Genomic DNA, 24415 nt, shown 5'->3' on the forward strand with positions numbered 1-24415 from the left:
ATATATGTAATGCGAAGGTAGTGTAAATATACCTAGTTCCTTAAATATATGGCTGCAAGGTGATCCTGAGTGGGTTCCAACTATTGTTTTGGTTACACGCATTTGTTAAATGAATACTTTTTCTCTTAATGATGAATTACCCCAAAATAAGAGGCCATATGAAAGCAGTGAATGAACATAGGCACAGCGGGTTAATTTACTGATACGTTTTTTACGAAAATTTGCAATAACCCTAGCAGCATAAGTAGCTGAACTCAAATGTTTCAGCAGATCATCAGTGCATTTCTTCCAGTTCAATCTCTCATCAATGCACCCACCTGCAAAATTTCAATATTCAGTATTAAATGTGATTTGAACTCTGAACTGTCCCACTAGTACCACAATACTTATGGTAATGTAGAAGAATTTCATGATTCACACAGTCACACTTCTGTTCTAAGTCTGTATTTATCAATGGTGATGTGCCATTTACTGTACAGAACTGTATGAAAGTGTACAGTGTTTTCTCAATATTTAGTGAGAATCCATGTGCAGAGAACCACTTAATAATTTTCTGAGACATTATTTACAATTTCCTCAGTTAATTATTGTTTGTTGGGTGTGATAACTATGCTTGAACTGTCAGCGAAAAGAAATCTTTGCATATTCATGAATATACTTTGGCAAGTCACTAATATATATTGAGAACAATAAGGGACCCAAGATTGAAACCTGTAGGACACCATTCTTGATACCTCCCCAGTTTGAGGACTCTGCCGATATTTGCAGATCATCTGTACTATTAATTTCAACCTTCTGCATTCTTCCGGTTAAATGTGATTTAAACTCCCACTCGTACCACAATACTTATGCTAATGTAGAAGAATTTCATGATTCACACATTCAAAAATCTCTGAGAGGTCACAAAAAATGACAATTGGTGATTATTAGTTACTCAGAGAACTTAATATTTATCAGTCAAAGCGTATACAGCATTTTCTGCTGAAAAGCCTTTCTCCAAACCAAACTGACATTTCACAAATATGTGAAGCCACTCTTGAATACATTACTTTTTCAAGAATTTTGTATAAATCTGTCATAAGTGAGATTGGATGGTAGTTATTAGCATCGGACACATCTCCCTTTTTAAGCAATGGTTTAACAATAGCATGTCAGTCTACGCAGAAAAATGCCATTTCAGTGAGCTACCTACGTATGTGGCTGAGAATCCTACTTATCTGTTAGGAATAAGCTTTTAGTACTCTGTTCAAAATGTCATCAGTTTCATGTGAGCTTTTATTTTTGAGTGACTTTATTATTTTCCTAATTTCAGTAGGAGAGGTGAGTTTAATTTCAGTTTTATCAAATTCCATAGGCATTGCCTCTTCCATATACAGCCTTACATTTTCTAATGAACATGCTGGATTCTATTTTTCTCTGCAGCTCTTAAAAAATCTACTCCAGACTTTTCATTGAGTGTGATAGAAGTACAGTCTTCATGTGCTCTTGGTTAACCTGTTTCCCTTTTAACAATATTCCAAACTGTTTTAATTTTATTATCAGAGGTGCCAATCTCAGACATAATGCATACACTTCTCAATTTTTTAATACTTTTTCTGAATACAGTGTATTAGTTTTTATAATGTTTCACTAGATGGTTTCTTACAACTATGTTTCACTGTTTTCTTAGGGAAACTACTTTCAAATATACTCGCAAATGTATCATGAAAGAGCTTAAATTTTAAATTAGCATCAGGTTTTCTGTACACCTTATCCCAGTCTCACTGTTGCAAGTTTTCCCTAAAAACCACAATTGTTAAATTGTTAATTGATTGCACTATTTTGGAGGGCTGTTTTGCATTACTTATGGAGCTATGACATACACTGTAACTAGCTGTGCATCATGATCAGAAAGACCATTCTTAACAGGAAAAGTTTTTTTTTTTTATTAAATTTAACTTGCTCTATAGAAATATTATCTATCAGTGTACTGCTTTCCTGTACTACCTGAGTAGGAAAATCAGTAACTGATGTCAAATTGAACGAACCAAGTAATACTTCAGGGTCATTCTTTCTATCAGATTCTTTCAGAAAATCTACATTGTAATCCCCACACACAATAACTTGCTTCCCTCCATCTGACATATAGCACAACAAAGAACCCAACTTTTTAATAGCTGAAAATTTCTCAATGGGAAGCTATACACAGCTACAATTAAAAAAGTATCATTATTCAGTTTAAGCTCACAGGCATACGCTGCCCATTAAAATTGCTACACCAAGAAGAAATACAGATGATAAACAGGTATTCATTGGACAAATATATTATACTAGAACTGACATGTGATTACATTTTCATGCAATTTGGGTGCACAGATCCTGAGAAATCAGTACCCAGAGCAACACCCTCTGGCCGTAATAACGGCCTTGATACGCCTGAGCATCGAGTCAAACAGAGCTTGGATGGCATGTACAGGTACAACTGCCCATGCAGCTTTAACACAATACCCCAGTTCATCAAGAGTAGTGACTGGCGTATCGTAACGAGCCAGTTGCTGGGCCACCACTGACCAGACGTTTGCAATTGGTGAGAGATCTGGAGAATGTGCTGGCCAGGGCAGCAGTCGCACATTTTCTGTATCCAGAAAGGCCCGTACAGGACCTGCAACATGCGGTCGTGCATTATCCTGCTGAAATGTAGGGTTCCGCAAGGATCGAATGAAGGGTAGAGCCATGGGTCGTAACACATCTGAAATGTAACTTCCACTGTTCAAAGTGCCATCGATGTGAACAAGAGGTGACCGAGACGTGTAACCAATGGCACCCCATACCATCACGCTGGCTGATACGCCAGTATGGCAATGACGAATACACGCTTCCAATGTGCGTTCACTGTGATATCGCCAAACACCGATGCGACCATCATGATGCTGTAAACAGAACCTGGATTCATCCAAAAAAATGACGTTTTGCCATTTGTGCACCCAGGTTCATCGTTGAGTACACCATCGCAGGCACTCTTGTCTGTGATGCAGCATCAAGGGTAACTGCAGCCATGGTCTCCGAGCTGATAGTCTATGCTGCTGCAAACATTGTCGAACTGCTCGTGCAGATGGTTGTTGTCTTGCTAACATCCCCATCTGTTGACTCAGGGAGAGATCTGTTACAGCCATGTGGATAAGATGCCTGTCATCTCGACTGCTAGCGATACGAGGCTGTTGGGATCCAGCACGGCATTCCGTATTACCCTCCTGAACCTACTGATTCTATATTCTGCTAACAGTCATTGGATCTCGAACAACGCGAGCAGCAATGTCGCGATACGATAAACCGCAATCGCAATAGGCTACAATCCAACCTTTATCAAAGTCGGAAATGTGATTGTACACATTTCTCCTCCTTACACGAGGCAACATAGCAACATTTCACCAGGCAATGCTGGTCAACTGCTGATGGTGTATGAGAAATCAGCTGGAAACTTTCTCATGTCAGCACGTTGTAGGTGTCGCCACTGGTGGCAACCTTGTGTGAATGCTCTGAAAAACTAATCATTTTCATATCACAGCATCTTCTTCCTGTCGGTTAAATTTTGCGTCTGTAGCACATCATCTTCGTGGTGTAGCAATTTTAATGGCCAGTAGTGTACATGTGCTGAAAGCTTACATCCTTCTACCTGTACCTTTCCCATATCTGTGACTATTTGATGTTCAGAAGGGCATAGTACACCTATTCCACCCTCAGTTTCTAAATCTCGTAAGAAGCTAAACTACTTTGTTGTTTAATCCCCTGATGTTCTGATGCAGTATATTAACACTATATTTCACTGCACTTTTATGAGAATTTTGTGATATTTTAACATCTCTAGTACCTGCTGCCTGAGCTTCTCATTAAGCATAATTTCACTCAGTGGTTAATTATTGGACATTGATCTTAGCCTAAAAAAAAAGAGAGAGAGAGAGAGAGATATCCCCTTGAGTTTTAGTGCCCTCCCTTTAAAGATTTTGCTATCATCCCAGCCAATTTGCCCTTTCCTTTCCTACTGAGAGTCAGGCCATGCCACCTACCTAGGCTAGGACAATCCAGCAGAATGTAGACCCCCGTCAAGTGGGCACCACAACAACAGTGGGATGGATCTTCGCTATGGAGGAGATTGTCATGCGTTAGCCAAGTATGGCCAATGAATGCGGAGGTGGAGTTCTTGTGAGAGACTCACATGGAAGACATCCACAAATTCTTGGTCTCCTGTATCACCTGTAGTTTGTTTGGTGAAGTCAGTCTATGCCATTCCATATTCCAAATCCTTAGAACTTCATAGCAGAATACTGGCCAGAAGTCTGGTTTCTGATTCTAGAATACCAAGCTCAAGAGTCAGCTTGCCAGCAGCCAATGTCACCAACCTGTCTGGAAGTTCATTCCCCGGGATCCAGACAAAGACCACAGAGTGTCCACATGATGGCAAAAAGAGAACCCTGGATTGTCAGGACCATTGGATGGCAAGAGTAACACTGGTCACGAGGTTGTCAACTGCTCACAGATTTGCAATAGATGAGGAAGGACTCATGGTGCAGGACCAGATATGCTCAAGAACAATGAGAGACGTCTACCTATTCCACAGTGAAAACACTGAACTACCAACAAGGAGCAGAGTTCATTACAACATGCATGAACATAAGCAAAGCCAGTGTGACCGGCAACCACTGCGCCATCAGTATATACTTCTGAAACCTAAAACATGTGAGAATGAAGAAGAAACAGTGATGGAAAGCCCCAGGCACAACCGAATCTGTCCGACCTTGTGAAAGGTCAAGAGAGAGCTGTGGATGGGGAATACACCATGGAGGTGTATGTGAGTGGGCTCAGAGGAGAAGTGGTGGAGGAAAATGATGGAGTCCTAAAAATGGGTCCAGGTGCAGATGGCAATCATAACCCTATACCTGGGGCGCCGTTGTGGGAGTTGGATCTCCATATCTGGAAAAAGGATATGATAATTCAGTTGCTCCAGGGAGCAGCAGATGTATAACACTAAGCATCAACTGTTGTTGACAGAGAACCTGCAACAGTGGAACTCCAGCCTCCTCTAGGAGGCTGATTATAGGGTTAGTCCAAAAAGCATCAGTTGCCAGTCATACCTCACAGAGGTGTATCAGATCCAGCGTCTGCAATGTTGAATGTGATGGTGAGTTGTATGCGAGACTCTTGTAATCGGGATGGGACTGGACCAATGGTTTGTAGAGCCATAACAGAGTAGAGAGTTCTATGCCACAACTGGTATTGCTGAGGCACTAAAGACCATTAAGGTATGATCAATACGTCTGCTTTAGCTGACGAAGATGGGGAAGCCATGTCAACCGGGCATCAAAGACCAGTTCCACAAAATGATGAGAGCCCACCATATTGAGAGACTGGCCATCAAGGTACAGATCCAAATGGGCACTGATTTTAGGTGGCAACAGAAACAGCAGCTGAAAATTGGAACCCATAAGAGAGCCCATGACTATGCTTGGTGTACAGCTCCCTGCAGTCTGCATTCAGCAGCACCCAGTGCAGACAAACAAAAATAAATGCAAAAGTAATCAGTGTACAAAGAGGGGAATGCCTTAGGTTCCACAGTCAACACCAGACCACTGACAGCCACTAAAAAGAGAGGGACACTCAAAACAGAACCCAGAAGAACCCCATTTTCCTGCAGATAGGAGGTTCTACGGGAGGCATCACCTTGCACCTGGAAAGTGTGACTTGAAAGTAAGCTTCGGATAAAAACTGGGTGTGGGCCATGGAGGCTCCACTCATGTAAGATGTGGTGGTGCCATGTGGTGTCATAAGCTTTACACATACTGAAGAAGACTGCAACAAGGTGTTGACACCACGAAAAAGCCACATAGACTAAATTCTCTGCAAAAGAGGGGTCTCAATGAAAACCATCCTGGGCCGAAGACAAAAGATCCCAGGATTCAAGGATCCAGTACAGCCTTCAACTCATCATACATTCAAGTAACTTGCAGTGGACACTGGTTAAACTGACATGAAAATAGCTGTCCCTCTGAAGAGGTGCTTTACCAGGTTTCAAAACTCATATAATGACACTTTCTCGTGACTGGGAAGAGAATTTCTCCCCACTCTAGAGACAGTTAAATAGGGCAAGTATATGACATTGGCTACCTACTAATAAGTGTTGCAGCATTTTGTTGCACATCCGGTTGTTCCAGGAGCTGTGTCGGGGCACAGAGCAAGGACACCGTTTTGCACTCACTAAATGGAGTGTTATATGGCTCCAGGTGGGGGGAACAAAGGTAAAGGGGATTGTTCCAGAGGGTGTTAGAAAGGGCAGAACACAGGCAGACAGAGGACCAACACTGAGGCACGTGTGAAATGCTGAGCAAAATTCTCAGTGATAGAGTCAGGGCTGGTGAAGATAAACACCATTCAAGGAAATCCCCAGGACACCTGCAGGTGGACGGCAGCCAAAAATGCACCTGATGCTCATATCTGCGAAGAGTAAGTGAGCGGCCCTATGGTTGCTGCATATCATTCCCAACAAATCTGTTTCTGGTGCTTAAGAAGATAACGGGCCCTGACATGAAGCTGTTTGAAAGACCAGGAGGTGGTTGAGAGATGGGTGCCATTTGTAGCATTGGCAGTCTTTAACAGCTTCAGCAATTTAGGGGATCACCAAAGGGAAAAATCTTCTATCGGGGAGAACATGACGAAGAGGGAATCTCTGAAGCAGCTACCTAAAGGAAGCATTGGTCAAATTATGCAGTCTCATTAATGCCGTCATGTGGTGGAGCAGTTGGGATGGCATGAGGAAAAAGCATCGTAATCCACATTAGTAAAGGCACACATGGGAAGGCGTTCAGGTGGGTGATGCTGAAGATAAGACAGTTGGAAAATGATTGCTGTTACACAAATCATCATGAACTCCCCACTGATGGAGGGGAGATATCCAGAGCTGCAAGATTTATGGCTGAGAAAGTGCCATGTGCCACACTAGGGCATGCGGGAACTTCAGTGTTAAGAGGTGGCAGAGTTCAAGCACTGCCAACAGGTCTTCAACAATCCTGCCCCTGGACAGTGATTGCAGTTCCACCACACAGAGAGTTATGGGCATTAAAATTTCCAAAAAGAAGGAAGGGAGGAAGCAGCTGGTGAAGGAGGGCAAGAGGAGAACAACCATTGTGTCACGTCAGTGTCCATCACTGGCAAGGCTGGAGTGACATCAGACCCTTATTGAGATGGAGGAATCGACATCCCTTGGGATGTCACTGGGGCCTTGCCCGAGACTTACGCATCTTATCCATCAGAGCATGGGACAAGGTGTGGTTGGGAAGACAACAAGTTGCAGCAATATCGGGATCCAAAATAAAACGAGCAACATCGAGGCCCGCAGGGAATGGGTCCTGTGTCCAATTCTAATAGGCTTCTCGTCCTGGAGACGCCGCGGAGGGGGGCTCCTACAGGAAGCCCCATCCTTGGTGGGTGGCAGTTTCTTTTCTGGCTGAGGAGAAAGAGTGGTTCCATGAGGGAAGGGAATGGGAACCTCCATGAAGAAGGAAAGGGAAGGGAAGGGAAAGGGGACAGGATGGAGGTAAGGAGGAAGGAGGAGGAGGAGGAGGAGGAGGAGGAGGAAGAAAGGACACAACAGAAGCAAAGGTATACATTAAAAGATACCGGGTGGAAATGGATGAATTTCTGTTGGGCCTCAGAGTAGAATAGATGGTCAAGAGTTTTGAATTCCTGAATCTTCCTTTCCTTTTTATAGGCTGGGCAACCGGGTGAGTGAGGAGAATGTGGGCTGGAACACTTCACATACCTGGACCATGGGGTGCAAGGACTCGACATGGAGAGGTTGACTGCAGTTGCCACAAATAGGAGTCAACTCACATCACAAAGACAGGTGAACAAAATGGAGACATAGAAAGCAGTGCATGGGAAGTGGAATATTGGGCTTCAGATCACAACAGTAAACCTACATCTGTCTTCTTCCAGAAAGGTATCCCTGCTGAAATCCAGGATGAAAGCACTGGTAGCAACACGATTTTCTTTAGAACCTTTCTAACTCACTGGACAAAATGAATGCCATGCCGTGAAAGATTATTCCTAAAATCCTCATCAAATTGAAGGATGATGTCCCAAAAATAAAGCACTGGGGTGTTTTTAAGGACTGCTGAGGACTAAAGCTCACTATGATGTCTCGTAAGTGCTCACAAGCACAAAGGGAAGACGGTTGACTGTCAGAAGAGGTTTGAATCAGCAAGAACGAAATGCAACTTACTACGGGAGTCAACTTCAAACTTATTCTCAAAGTGTTCTGCAAAAAAGAGCTGTTTGGTAGAGCAAAAGTCTCCCTGTCTGTCCTGGAACAAACCAAGTAATGGGGAAAGGGTTTCACTCCAAGCCAGCACACCTGACCCTCCTCCCAGGGGGTGGACAGGGAGGTGAAGGCCAAGGAAGTAAAAGTAAGGGCAGAGAGAGAACTGTTCCTGTCTGAAGAAACAACTATGGAGCAGTGAACAGAAGTATGGAGCATAGTATGCTTCAGGTGCAGACTGTCAGCTCTGGTACCACCCACTCTGATAAGGGACTCATCTCACCGTCACCACCCAACTGCTGCAAGAATCACCTGGCACAGTGGTTATTATCAGGAGTTCCAGTGCCCCAAAGGATGAACAACCACTCCAAGGTATACACAAGGTAGTGACAGCTCAGGTACTAGAAATGTGGACCCTGTGTTGTCATGGTACTCAGCTAGCTGGGTACGTAACAGCCCCACTGTAAGGACTGGCTACTGTACTGTTGACCTAATGGGAAAAGGGGGCACACTATGGCAGGGAAGGAAGGAGTGAGTGGGGGGAAAGAAGAACCCATGCCAGAGATGCTAAAGAGGAAGTACTTCCCCAAATGGCTCACACTAAAGAAACATTTAGAAAAGGAGGTCAAACCCCAAGGGGGACCAGAAAAAATAAAGAGAAGGGAAACACTAGACAAGACCATAACGGAACAGCAGAACCAAGGGAATATCTGGGTCATCATAAAAGGGAAACACATAGAAAGAGAAAGGGGAGCAGGGGGAGGAGCAGCTAGGATGGGGAGTGGATATGGTCAAGGGAATGCAGTTTGGGAGATAAGAAAAGCTGCAATAACTTGGGGACCCATGCGCACCACACATACGCCGACAGAACAGGTGTGGATCGTTAGAGATGGGCAGGATGAACAATGGTCATAACTTCTAGAAAGTGTTTGCTTAATAGTAGTTGGTATCAAGCCACATGTTGTGCAGGATATTTTCTGTTTTCTTGTGCATGTGATACGAGTGGAGCTGAACACGGCATATCTGCAAGACAGGACAACAGGCAGCCAGTCTACTTCCTGTTGCAACACTTGCTGTTTAGGCAATTATTCCATGCCAGCAGCATTCCAGCTACAAGATTTGCTGTGGGCCCCAGAACTTAGTACCTTGAGACAATCCTGCCAATGTCACAGGAGAAAACAAAGTTCAGTTTAGTTAATATACATCTAGCAGAAGAGACAGATGAAACGAATATAATTGTAATATCAGATTCCGTGTTGTATGTACATTGAATGAACAATTGTTCAAGAAGAAGGTGCTCTGAGAAGCAACTGGAATTCTTAGACTATTTTTCAGCTGGTACAAGCAGAGCAGCTTCAAGGATGGTGTCTGAAGCCTGATGATATTGTTTATGGTCATCCGAATGCTTGTTACGAAGCAAGCAGTCTACATTTACCACAAGTGGTGACTGCAAGAGAATTCTTAATAGCAAAGCTCCTTATAATGCTGTACAATAACATTGCCCACAAACATTCCATTCAATTCCCTCCTGGTGCCCCATGACTAGGACATCTGTACACACTTGTACTAGCCCAACGAGAACATTGGTTTGAGAGGCAGAAAATAATACTGAATTAATAAGAAATAACATACTGAAGGGATGGTTAGAGGACAAATGTAAGGATGTAGAAGCACATATCACTAATGGTAAGACAGATACTGCCTACAGGAAAGTTAGAGAGACCTTTGGAGAAAGAGAACCACCTTTATGATTATCGAGCTCAGACAGAAAACCTATCCTAAGCAAAGAAGGGAAAATAGAGCATCTATACAATGGTGATGTACACGAGGACATTATTGTGGAAATGGAAGAGGACGTAGGTGAAGATGAAATGGGAGATACAATACTGCATGAAGAATTTGACAGAGCACTGAAAGACCTAAGTTGAAATAAGGCCCTGGGAATAGACGACATTCCATTAGAACTATTGACGGCCTTGGGAGAGCCAGCCATGACAAAACTCTTCCATCTGGTGAGGCGAAATACTCTCTGACTTCAAGAAGAATATCATAATTCCAATCCCAAAGAAAGCAGGTGTTAACAGGTGTGAAAATTACCAAACTATTAGTTTAATAAATCATGGTTGCAAAATACTAACTCAAATTCTTTACACACGAATGGAAAAACTAGTAGAAGCCAACCTCAGGGTAGATCAGTTTGGATTCCATATAAATGCTGGAACACGCAAGGCAATACTGACCCTACGACTTTTCTTAGAAGATAGGTTAAGGAAAGGCAAACTGACATTTCTAGCTTCATAGACTTAGAGAAAGCTTTCGACAATATTGACTGAAATACTCCATTTCAAATTCTAAAGGTAGCAGGCATAAAATACAGGGAGCAAAAGGCTATTTACAATTTTTACAGAAACCAGATGGCAGTCATAAGAGTCGAGGGGGACGAAGGGGAAGCAGTGGTTGAGAAGGAAGTGAGACAGGGTTGTAGCCTATCCCTGATGTTATTCAATCTGTATACTGAGCAAGCAGTAAAGGAAACAAAAGAAAAATTTAGAGTAGGAATTAAAATCCATGGAGAAGAAATAAAAACTTTGAGGTTTGCTGACGACATTGTAATTCTGAGAGAGAGAGAGAGAGAGAGAGAGAGAGAGAGAGAGAGAGAGAGAGAGAGAGAGAGCAAAAGACCTGGAAAAGCAGCTGAACGGAATGGGCAGTGTCTTGAAAGGAGGGTATAAGATGGACATCAACAAAAACAAAATGAGAATAATGGAATGTAGTCAAATTAAATCAGGTGATGCTGAGGATATTAGATTAGGAAATGACACACTTGAAGTAGTAAATGAGTTCTGCTATTTGGGGAGCAAAATAACTGATGATGGTCGGAGTAGAGAGGATATAAAATGTTTCTGGCAATGGCAAGAAAGGCATTTCTGAAGAAGAGAAATTTTTTAACATTGAGTATAGATTTAAGTGTCAGGAAGTTTTTTTCTGAAAATATTAGTACGGAGTGAAGGCATGTATGGAAGTGAAACGTGAACGATGAACAGTTTAGACATGAAAAGAATAGAAGATTTTGAAATGTGGTGCTACAGAAGAATGCTGAAGATTAGACGGTTAGATCACGTAACTAATGAGGAGGTACTGAACACAATTGGGGAGAAGAGGAATTTGTGGCACAGCTTGACTAAAAGAAGGGATTGGTTGCTAGGACACATTCTGAAGCATCAAGGGCTCACCAATTTAGTGCTTGAGGGAAGCGTAGAGGGTAAAAATTGTAGAGGGAGACTAAGAGATGAATACTCTAAGCAGATTCAGAAGGATGTAAGTTGCAGTAGTTATTTGATGATGAAGAAGCTTGCAAAGGATGAAGTAGCAACAACACCACGATCATATTGAAGTACCAATATTTTCACCAAGATATGACATGGTTTTTGACAGCAGCCATATCAACAGACCAGTTCACACCAGTGCAACCACTATAAATCACATTGCTATTTTGAAAAAGTCTATGAGGTAATAAATAATTGAGGAATAATAACAAACTCTTAACTTAAAAGTTCATTCAAGAAGACAATATTAAATCTACAAAATGGAAGATAGACGTATGTGGCCACAAGACGTAACCACAGCATTACTGAAGACAAGCCACTGCTACAGCAGCTGACTGCAGCACCTTAATGCAGGCATCAGCTACCTCAGTTGAACATCCAACCATGCACCGAAATGAACTGAACGGAGCCTAAGCCAATAAATACTAAGACAGATGCTACGAATAACAGAATAAATCATTCCAATGCTGACTAAAAAAAAAAAAAAAAGTTAACTTCTTGTGTGAAGTTGATGAGCTTTGTCCTAACTTAAGAAATAAGATACAAACTAGTAATTGTAATCTAAGAGACAAGTTGTCTGCCGGGCTAGGTACAACAAAGGCAAGCCTGAAGATTAATGTCAAGGGGACCAAGGAAAAGAAAGAGATCAGTAATAAGATTTCATAATTGCTAACAGCTGTATGTATGTTCACTGGCAAGTTACATGCAGAGCTAAACAAGCAATGTGATGTAGTATGAAATGAAGCATAATGACATAATGCAAATGAAAAAAAGATATAGAACTAGAATTTCACAATGTTCATGAGCAAATCTCAGATACACAGGAACAGTTGAACATATCAGAGCAGACTAATGATTCAAGTGTATTGATTAGTCCCCATTGTACTCCTACAAGTTTGGAGGAACAAATAAATGACCTAGTTGAGAAGAAGGTGCAAAAGAGAATTGACTCAATTTTAACTATGCCTAATTCTGCAGTTGATTTTGTTAAAAATGACCGAGAATTGCAGGGACTATGGGAGGAACTCACAAACAAGCAGAGTTAAAGAAAAAGCAATTTAGGGGAAGCACTAGATTGTCCTAAGAGTTAATCATGGAGCTGCAAATAGGACAAATTTGTCTAAATAATTTCCAAAATTTAAACCAGATGGAGAGGTAAACCTGACACATTTTTTGAGAATATTTTATAGATAATTTAATTTCTAAATGATGAGAGAATTGAAAGAAAACTGATTTTGCACTCACTCACTTGGAAGGGGATGTGACAGTGGGGAATGACACATTATGAAGAGTTTAAATCCTGGGATTATTATTAGCCTCTCAATTTAAAAGTGAGAGAGATGATATGACACTACTGCGGCATCAATGGATGAGCATCTTCTCTGTTGCAAGGATAGTACATGTAGAAATATGATAGTGTCTAGCAGTTCTGTAGATAAAGCATAATATGTGAAGTCTTGAGACTAAGCCAGCTTGTATAAGTATTTTTCCTGTTGGAGGTTGAGTCACACATACATGACATTCTCATTCTCAATAAGCAATAGAGAAATACCAAAACTGCTATTAATACAACTGACTGATGAGAAACAGTGATAGAGATTATAAACTTCCCGTAGTATCCAGTACATATAGTAAAGATGAGATATACATGGAGCACAAAAAGCTGAAAACCATATAGCACATTTGAGAGTGGGTTATTGCAGATGGATGTGTGCCAGATGTCAGCACCATCACATTTAACAAGGGGAAGAGAAGGTTTAGTACCCACCAGGTGAGTTATGTGATGTGCTAATGTTCACACAAGAATAATTCATAGATATAAGACTTCTAGTGCAGAGGAGGAAAAAAAAAAAAAGGTTCAAATGGCTCTAAGCACTATGGGACTTAACTTCTGAGGTCATCAGTCCCCTAGAACTTAGAACTACTTAAACCTAACTAACCCAAGGACATCACACACATCCATGCCCTAGGCAGGATTCGAACCTGCAATCGTAGCAGTCACGCGGTTCCAGACTGTAGCGTCTAGAACCGCTCGGCCACTCTGGCCAGCGCAGAGGAGCACATTAGCTGTTGCCAATGGTAGGTTCTGTCTAAGGAGAAATTACCTCAACAAAGTAAACAGGAAATTAGGACGATTTTGGACAGTGTATTGTACATCTCATAAATTAAAGTGTGTGGAAAAAGATTTAGGTGGACCCAATAAAGGGATAACAGGCTAGGAGTAAAAAAAATTATGGGAGGGATGCTATCATCATAACAATTTATAACTGATTAGGTGCTAACTCTTCACAGAAGAATGTATTCAGACAGTTCTAACAATGGTAAGACACTGTTGAATTTTTTTTTTTTTTTAGTCGTTCTCCAAACTAGTAATGTAAACAAACTTGCAGGATTTGTGCAGGTCATTGGAAGTACGACTTTAAATGCACACATGACCAATGAGACCAGTGTCTGTGTTTTACTATTGTGATAGGGATGTAAGTATTTTTGTTTTGTTTTTGTGTATGTGTGTCTCCTCCAACACGACAGAAGCTTTATGAAAGAAAGTATTAAGGGCCTATGTATAACCTGAGGTAATCCCAACAATAGTTTGGTGAACACCTCGTTGAACAATAGTCACTATACAATTTTAAATGTAGCGTGGAAACATAAAACAAGGAGCATCTCACGTACTCTACGGCATTAAGGAGCAGAAGAGTTTATCTTAACTGTTTGAATTTTCTTTCAAGGTTTTCAGAACAAATGTGGCATATGTGAAAGTAACTTGAGGAGGATGATGATGATGATACATTTGTTACTGAAAGCCCAGTGCTTACTGAATTACTGAGTAAATAAACTTACAGGACTAGGTTGGTCACAGCACAGCCGCGTGCCTCATGCCATGTGGCTAGTGGCGACCCCAGCCGAACATCTAGCTTAACACTAGCCACGTGCCTGGCCTGATGGCAAGACATCCAACCCTAAGTGGGCGGCACTCAACATCCTAACTACATAGGTGTTTAGTGTGAGCATACTTAGTTACTGATAAGCAACATGGTATTTTAATTTTTGCCTTTTCCATTTCAAGGCAAGTGGTATCAGCGGTGACATTCATGATCCCTCCTCAACTATGTAGACTGTACATTTATTCCCACAGGAAAGAAACTCTCATGGGATTACAAAAAATATCTGTCAAAAAGAGTGTCATCACATAAAGCAAAACCACTGATTTTGCATTAAGACGATAACATGTCAGAGGGAACATTAGTTGGTGTGGCCTCATAAAGCAAAATGAAGTAATCACTCTTTTTTCTGTAATTTTAATACAGTCGTTCCTGCTGCACATAAGCAACCAGGCTAATTTAATTTGTGTAAAAACCAATGAATTGTCTTTACTGTCTGAACTTCAGCTTTGTAGAAATTTTTCAATAAAACACCAAAACTGTCTCATTTAGCACGTCCAGGGATGAAAAAGTGACATGTCTACCAAGTTGATAAGCTATTGCTCCTATTGACAAGTTCTGGGAACTCTAAGATAGCAGGAATTATTAATGAAACTTCAGAGCACTTTGATCAGCTAGTGTATGACTTCCAGTTGTCTGCTGTAATTATCACACGATAGTATTCCAAAATTTCAGAGGTACTGTAAATGATAGTGAACCCTGGCATTACCCACTGGACTCACATCATCACTGCAAACCTCCCTTACCATGAAAAATCGTGCAACAAACAGTACGTAATACACTATGTCCTCTTGACACATAATGTAATGATTTTGGTCAGCTGCTGCAACATAACTAGAGCATTAGAAGCATGTGCGTACGTGTTCCTCTCTGTGCTCATTCTAGCTGTTCCTGTTATTACAGCTGCTATATAAATATCCCTTCTGCACAAATATTTTTGTTTAACTAGTGAAAATTTGATTTTGACAACTATTTCTTTTCATATAACTATCTTAAAATCAATTGTACTCACTACCTTATTCGTTTTTCAAATTTATACACAAGCTGATAGCAATATTCATTAAAATAATTTCCCATTTTAAGTGACAAATATTTTATCTAAAGCTCAATACATTATTCATGCGTTTGGCTAGTAACGAAATTACTGTGTTACAGACATCACAATTGTTAGTCAGATATGGTCTTAGAGGCAGTACACCATTGCCTTCCTCCAAGTTACGTAGGATCTCTGGGAGGCAGATCACAATCTGCATTCTCATATTTTTTTTTTTTTTTTTGTGGTTTGAGGTTTTCGGGCGCTAAACAGCGTGGTCATCATTTTTCCATTTGCAAATATTATATTTCAGTAAGCCTTCAAACTTGACATCACCACCTTTTCCCTTTTAAAGTTTGATCATCCATATGTTCGTTCTAAAGTTACATGTTTTTGATACATTTTTTACTTCCTCAGCTTAATCTTTCCTAGTTAGGCATGAATCTGTTTCCTTGTTGAAAACAAAATATATACAACTATTGTACGGCACCTACTATACGATAAGTCACTGCTTTGTGTGCATCCTTTATGTTCTAACACAACGGAACACTTTCAGCATCTATATTATTAACACAAATAGTAAGCAGAGGGCTTCTATCAAGGACTGATTATTGGAAGGGTTTCTAAATAAAATACAACAGAATGTTGTGTACTAAACATTCAATCCAATAAATATATGTGTACATTTCACAATAGCTATGTAAATATAGGCTCAGCTGCAACATTCTTTAACATTTATTATCATGTAAATATATGATTTATAGTTATATTTGGTTCTAGGAAAGGAAAAAAATACTGGATATTTCAACTATTCAACAGAATAACTCTCATAAGACAAGGAATGGAAATGAAAGAACAGGAAATGTGTGTCACCTCATTACACATATCACAAACTACAGAAAAATGTGCATATCACACAATTTTAGGGAAATTAAACAGTATATTAATTACATAGTGCTGCAATATGCATCATTCTAAGAAATTACAGAAGAATAGGTAGGAACCAATAAATACACTATTTCAAGTGCCTGTAATATTTCAGTTTTTGTCTGCATGTCTATAGTTCATACTTTGTTATCGTAATGTTCCATGCAACAGTCCCATAATGTACTACATGTACAAGCTGTGCATTCATTCAGTACAGTGTTCTGCGGACACTATAAAAAACAGTATAGTCCTGCTAGTTGTATTTAGGCCCAATGTAAAATATGAGAATATTACAGCTCACTGAGGTCACACAGTTATTGGTTCCTAACTTTCCCTTACAACAAAAGTAAGAATTTACCAATTCCAAGGAAAAATAGGGAAAACCAACAAAAGTTTACAGATTAGTGTAAATATCATAACCATGATAAACATTTTGTTTTAGCAGATTTGCTCAACTTCCAGTATATCACATAATACATGGGCATCAACAATGTACAAGTTCTCAATTTCTGACTCGCAAACTAAATTTACAATTTAAAGATGGGCTATCACTGAACTATCAAAAGATAGTTATCTGATCTTTTTCCCAACATTCAATGACTTACAAGCATCCATGCAACTGATCTAACCACATTTCAATCATGTATGACCAACAAAGCATACACGAACAAAATAAATATACACCATAGTACATTTACTAATGTGATACACATTTGACATTAGTTCTGCTACCTTTGAAAACAAACATTAGTGTTTCGTCAGTTAAATGTTGGTTGTATGTTGATTTTTTTAAATTCCTAAATCAATCACAACTTCAAGGTGGCAAATAACTACAATGTTGAGAAAAATTCAACAAGCAGATTACACTTGCTGGAAGAAAGAATCACAGGTTGGTAATCTATTACAGATAAGTCAGGTGTTAAATTTGAGCCTTTGACACTATAATTTGTCCTGACCATGTAGAAGGAAGTTTGTGGAGTTGGGAGCTGTACAATGAAGTGCCCCAGACTAAAATAAGTGCTATCAAGCTTCAAGAAGAAAACCATTGTTGATGAATGTTGTAGGATAAGAAGGCTATACTTCAGTTTATAATTATGCTGTATTTTGTAGAACAGAACATTGCAATTTTAATAAGTAAGGAACATAATCATCCAACATATCAGATCTTAGATCAAGAAACTTCTTTACCAAAGGAACTACTACTTCTTAAATGACTATTAACCACAAAAAAATTAATCTCATCAAATTGTGCACGTCATTTGTTATGGGTTTTGTGGTACAATACATATTACAAGTAGTTATGCACACAGAAAGCAGAAACTGTGTATAAAATAGATTTCTTCATAACAGTTCAATAATTGTGTGTGCTTCTGCACCCACACACATATCAGAAATTTGTTCATTTTAGGTTGTTTGCCAATGATCGTATGAGGTGAGATTTAATCTTCTCCTATCTGAAAACTTGAAACATATGATCATAAGGCCAGTTTCTAGACAGCAAGGAGATAAATGGAAAGCTAGAACTTTTTACCTACAACTAAAAACGTGGAGAGGGGAGTAAATGACTACGTAACAAGATATCCAGCTGACTGGCAAGATATCTAATAATGAACACCAACCACCTATTTGAACCATGCATGTGCTAATGAGAAATAAAGTACTAATGTTTGTAAAACATGCCACAAAAGGGGAAAAGAAGGTTTCCTGGTGTGTGTGTGTGTGTGTGTGTGTGTGTGTGTGTGTGTGTGTGTGTGTGTGTGAGACAGAGAGAGAGAGAGAGAGAGAGAGAGAGAGAGAGAGAGAGAGAGAGAGAGAGAGAGAGAGAGAGAGGGGGGGGGGGGGGGGGGTTGGCGACACTTTGATAGTCATCAAAGGAATAATCTTATGGCCAAGTTGATTAACTAAGTATTGGCTGCTTCTGCCTAGTTTGCACCAATTACTACAAGGAAAAAAATCTAGCCACTCTAAGTTCCAATAGATATGCCACACTCATCTAAATATGAAATAACAATCAAGTAAAAAAATAGCTAAATGGAAATATTAAGGCTTGCACAGCACATATTCAATTCCTTAGATAATGTAAAAAAAAAATCAAAACTTGTGAAGTGTGTAATTTCATGCAACATATTTCAGTGATTTAATGTAATGGAATGTATGAATAGTAATTAGTTGTGTAATTTAGAAACACGGGAACTGAGCAACTATAAATACCCAGTGAAAATTTAAGTTTTTGTGTGTGTTTTGGGCTGAAGGAAGATCACTGTTCTGCAAAATCACAGACTTCCTAGCACTATTTATTGCATTTCGGAATGAATGTTCTCTCAACTTCAGCAAAGACAGTTTACTGAAAATTACGATGAGTAATACTATTATTTGAATCCTCACATTATGAATATGCAGATACATGGTGACTAGTGTGGATATATAATTTTGCAGTATGTATATCAATAAAGAGAACTTAAAAATGGAAATTCCAGGATTGTCAAGAAAAATTAATAAGAACATTATACAATTGTTTTAGAACAATGTATGTGGAGTACTTGATTTGTGCACACAAAAGACAACTTTTCTACAATTTATAGAGCATGAAATTTGTAAAGAATACTGTAAATGTCTTTTATTGTCTGAAAGATGGCTGTTGTGTGCTTGAATAGCAGTACTGACAATGTTTTTGTATAGAGTATTCAGACTCTTTTTGAGAGTGAGCAATGCTGCTTTTGTTGGAAAGAACAACTAAGCTGTATATCCCAAAAAGATACGTCATTACCTTTTCTCTTAAAACAGAACAAGACTTGGGCCTGTGTGACAAGCAATTTTCATTAAAGATAAACATGAGAGTAGCAACACCAGTGCACATGGCATCTTTCAAGAAACTGTAATAATTTGTAATCATTCAACACAGGGATCATTCCTTCACTGCAACTGAGATTTTTATTGGATGCCTTCTCTGGAGGGCACAGGCCCCTCAGAGTCAACAGAAGGATATTCCTAATTCCTGTTATGAAAGTTTAATAATCTCTTAATGTCAGTTTATTTTGGATTTCAATATGACAGACAATGGCGAAAGTATGAGGTCATCCAAAGAGCACTACACTAATTTAAGGTATTAAGAATTTTTATCACAGGCACGTTAAGTTGAGAAAGGACTATACTACATATTTTAGCTTAAATCAGTATGGCACTGTACCAAAAGTTCAATCCCAAAGAAACACTATCAAATGGAAAATTCTGAAGTTAATTTTCTAGGTAAGAACTAAATCAAATACTCCCCTTTCCAGCGGAAGAACATTCACAAAGAACATTAAATATTACATGACAGGTATAAAGGGAAAGGTATCACTAATACTGACTTGTTACTTTAACACACATCACTTATGATGTGTTTAGGAACACAAAGACTTCGAACATTTTCTCAAGCACTGTACAAACAAAACAAAATAAAAATGTAGTTACATACATTAAAAAATTATTTGTAAGTATCTTAGTTGGCAAGAAACAAAATAAATAATAACCAGAAGGCAATGTGGTCACATCTCTAGTGTAGATAATATATACCTTTAACACAGATTTCTTTACTGTGCAAGAAAAAATGTATGTACCAAAGATGATTAACAGCGAATGACACACTGCTGGCACAAGGTTATACACAATATTCCATACTTCAGTCACCTTACGGCAGTAAAGCATTCTGCTCAATACGTTAAAGTTAACACCAAAGCCATATGTAGGAGTAATATGATAAAACAACATACAACAAGGAAGCAAGTGAGAGTCTTATGGCACCAATTATAAAAAGAAACCTAGTTACATACAAGTATTTTAAAATAATATTGTGCACATTATCTCCAAAAGCCAAAATCGCTTTGGCTTCTAAAGCACCCTGCTACGCTAATGTATATAGTTTCTCACAACTGTTAAACTGTACTGAACAATGAGAAACATGAACTACATGTTACTATCACTATTTTCTTCAAAATAGTGTTGTTTAAAAATAGCTTCCTTTTTATTCACAAAGATGTAAATCTTATTAGTTTTACTGACTAGGAGGAGAGTATTAACTACCATAGTACTCCATAATCACTCAAAATAGCCACATTACTTGCCAATAAAGTGCAACATGGCTCAGTTTATATAAAACATCAAGTGTGTGTACCACAATGGTCAGAGTTTAAAATACACTGTGTCTCTCTCAAATAGCTGTCAAAGATATAAAATATTTTTGCACCGAGAAAGCATTATTCTGAGATTCATAACTTCAGTCAATCCTCATGAACAGCCACTAATTCTTGTTATGCACATAATGGCTATTTCATACCAATAGAAAAACTCTTCCAATTTTCTACATTTATCTGTCTATAACATTCTAAAATGGCATCCCTGAGAATTACAAACTATTCACAGAGTGCGGTGATATAAGTATCAATCTGTAAAAACAGATAAGAATGCCTTATGAAATGTATTAATTGCATATCACCACCATCAAATAGCTTAGGCTAATTTTCTGTTACAAAATGAAATCAATTCCTTTTAAGAATTGTTAATGATAAACTTCAATTTTTGTTTGTACATTGCTTAAAGCACACACAAACTACTACATATAATGACTAGTCAATATATTTTAACAATTTTTTATGCAATACACAGAAATGTTTACCACTGTAACATCCACAATGCTGTACTAATACCTCTGACATTTCTCAAGGAGAATGAAAGGAAATCACTGAACAAACATAATTTTCAAGTAAAAGATATTTTGTGATTTCTGGAAGGAAGTAAATGAAAACTAACTGGATGGGATACAGAAAAAACCTGATGGTCCAGAACAATGAAGAGTGCATTAATACCATACAGAAATCAAAATACATGTGTGTATATATGTGTGTGTGTGTGTGTGTGTGTGTGTGTGTGTGTGTGTGTGTGTGTGTAAAGACTGGTACCAACAATATTCCGACCAATCCTATCAGTCAGTACAGTACTCGTGCTTCAAAATGCCTGTGTTTAACCTGTTTCATTAGAGAGACTGTCCTTGTGAACATCTATGAGTAAGTTTCCTAATGCCATGCACTCTCCATTTTCTAGCCTCCAGGTTAACAACATTTTCAAATATTTTTATGAACAAGAATTTTGAAATTGCATCCAGGTGTAAACTTCCAACACTACATTAAATTTTCTTCATTACATTAAAACAATAAAAAATAGATATGTAGAAAAGGTAAAAAGAGGAATGTTAGGAAATAACTGAAACATAAAAGAAAGATGCATCTAGCAACTGCAGTGACATAGGTACTGAATGGTTTCTCACTGATACAGTTTAAAACACACACTATTTCATATATTCATCTTAAAATAGAGTTACAACATAAAATACGGTGTGCACTGGCAGGTAAGAACAAGGAAATAATGAAAAAAATCACTGCAGTTGCAAGACACCATCTGTCTATTACATCTAGGCTACAGAAGTACAGATACTTAAAGCTTTTTCAAAATAGTTAAGTATGTACTGGATGTGACCGTCAAGCAATATCTTTCACAACTTGACACAGAATCTATAATTTACGGCAAGTATTCATACAATCATTCGAGCCCATCCCGCACAATGGAAAGAATAGGAATGAAAGAGCGGTAAGTGTTATTACATATGTCAAAAAGACAGGCAATTTGCTCACTGGATAGGAATGACACACTCAATACAATCATCAGAATCAAACATTCCACCTGTTACATAAAAAAGTATACGTACACAACAGGAACACAAAGATATACAGTACTCAAAAGTCCTCTTTTGTACGCTTTAAGTTACTGAAAATTTGTGAATCATCATACCAGTTGATTTGCAAATATTATAAAGTGCTCTGTTTCAAATAAATAATCCTCAATAAAATAATAAAACTAAGTTCACAAATTTTTTCAGTCTTTTACACAATGGCACAAACGTTTCTGATCCTTGGATATAAAATTCCAAACACTCCAATAAATTTACAACAGTATACTTGACATCAATTCTACTCAATTGTAGTATGACTAGATTAACTTTCATCATTTACAAAACAACAATGTGAAAATACTGATATCTCTTTCAAAGTTTCATTATGGCACCATAGTTCAGTAAAATGATCAAATATAATTACTTCTGAAATTTTGTAACTTTTTAATACATTTCATTAATTTCTGTAAAGGCAAGATATAATCCCTAGAGGTTGAATTGGTCTCCAATTTCTGCTGGCATAGACTTTTTCAAAATAAGTAGCAGTGGATAATGGATATTTTCATCATAATCACAGTTTTGTTTGACCTGTAAGTGTCTGTTCCAAACATGATCACTGTAATGCTTTTTGCTTGAACATATAAACCCCCTTGCCTTTGCCTCTTGTCTAAACTTGTCAAATGTATCACCCCTCTGCGGTGCCATTACAAAAGCTGTCCCATTTTCACTCAAGACTGTCCATATAGTCTCTACTAAATCATTTCTTGCTTCATCAAAGAACAAACAATCAGCAGACAGTATTATGTCATAAGGCTTAATATGCTGATTAACAGCTAGCCTCCAAAAGCTTCCCCATTCTAATACAGAACATACAAGTCTGTCATTTCCCTGTGGAAAGTTACGATCAACAATATACTGAACATTTTTCATGGCAGATTCATTTCCATCAGTAAGATGTATCTTGAAAGCTGATGAATATTTAGCAAGGAAAAGACCAGCAAGACAAGTGCTGCCACCCCCTAGTTCAAGAATTGTTTTCCCAGCAAACTGTTGTAAGTTACACAGTGCGTAGAATGCTAGTACTTCTTCTGAAGGCCAAATACAAATATTTCCTGTATTATTGAATCCCATCAGTTCTGTGGCTGTGAAATTTGGAAAGGGGTGGCGAATAAATATGGAATATTTTTCACGTGCAACAACTACAGAGTACTCTGACCATGATGCCACAGAGCTAGTGGAATTATTATAAGATGGTAACAATTTCATTGTGAAAAGATGAAATGAGGTGAAGCGTCGAACAGATACATCTTCATCTTCATTTGTCTCGCCCTCGCTACTTCTTTGAAGGGCACGTGCAAGTATCTTCCATCGTCGACGTGCAATTTCATTTCTTTTTGAACTTTCTTTTGTTTGCTGGCATGTGTTGCTGAGCACTGCAGACATGGTTCTGTAAGATAGTAGTTGCACTCGAGCCTATTCTGTTTCTCTCCAAACCATGTCTCTCAATGAAGCACACTAAGATAATGTATCAATAACTTGTAGAATATTTAGCGAGAGCCTGAAAGGAAGGAGAAAAATCTAATATTACTCCCTCATTTAAAACAGTACTTATCTGTAATAAATGCCACAAAGCAAGTTAATTATTGAGAACAACAGTGAATAGAAGGGAAACATTTAACTAATAACAAAAATCAAATTTCTGTGGTAGTGTACATATTTTGTCTTCTTTTCTTCAAATCTTTATAATGTATTAACATCTAAAAATATACCATGTAGAAATGCAACAGTATAATGAGGTGACAACAAAAACATTTTAAAAATTATTAGTGTGCTCTGTTTATGCGACACACCAGTAGAATGGGCTTCGATATTTACAACTTTAACTGTAGATGAGTTATTTAATCATCACTATATGCAATCTGTCTTGCAGCATGCAAAGCTATTCTTTTTGGGAAGCAATTGGATGCTTATAGAATTTCATCACTATGCAAGTGAAGCAATGTTCTGTGTACTTAATAAATGAGAGTCTTTTTATGGTCTTGTGTATATGGTTCACTAAACATAACTTACCACAAAAGAAAAAAATCCACAATTACAAAATAAGTGACTGGTTTGGATAAATAAATCACACCATGCAAACTGCTGTCATAGGTAATATTCTTTTTTTCATATCACAAACTGGAGAGTTCAACTAAA

General features: G+C 38.5%; 2 protein-coding genes across 2 annotated transcripts in view; both read right to left on the reverse strand.

The window, feature by feature from the left end:
• Positions 1–24415, reverse strand: part of LOC124802409 (WW domain-binding protein 4) — a 111208-nt gene that overhangs the window by 84689 nt on the left and 2104 nt on the right. The window lies entirely within an intron of this gene.
• LOC124802410 (calmodulin-lysine N-methyltransferase) lies at positions 22618–23771 on the reverse strand. Its single transcript, XM_047263169.1, has one exon. The coding sequence runs from the start codon at positions 23660–23662 to the stop codon at positions 22706–22708; it is 957 nt and encodes a 318-aa protein (XP_047119125.1). The 5' UTR covers positions 23663–23771; the 3' UTR covers positions 22618–22705.

The sequence above is a fragment of the Schistocerca piceifrons genome, chromosome 6, assembly GCF_021461385.2.
Source record: "Schistocerca piceifrons isolate TAMUIC-IGC-003096 chromosome 6, iqSchPice1.1, whole genome shotgun sequence".
NCBI lineage: Eukaryota > Metazoa > Arthropoda > Insecta > Orthoptera > Acrididae > Schistocerca > Schistocerca piceifrons.

Excerpts from the sequence above, each read along its gene's own strand:
- LOC124802410 (XM_047263169.1), bottom strand. The coding sequence starts at position 23,662 with ATGTCTGCAGTGCTCAGCAACACATGCCAGCAAACAAAAGAAAGTTCA.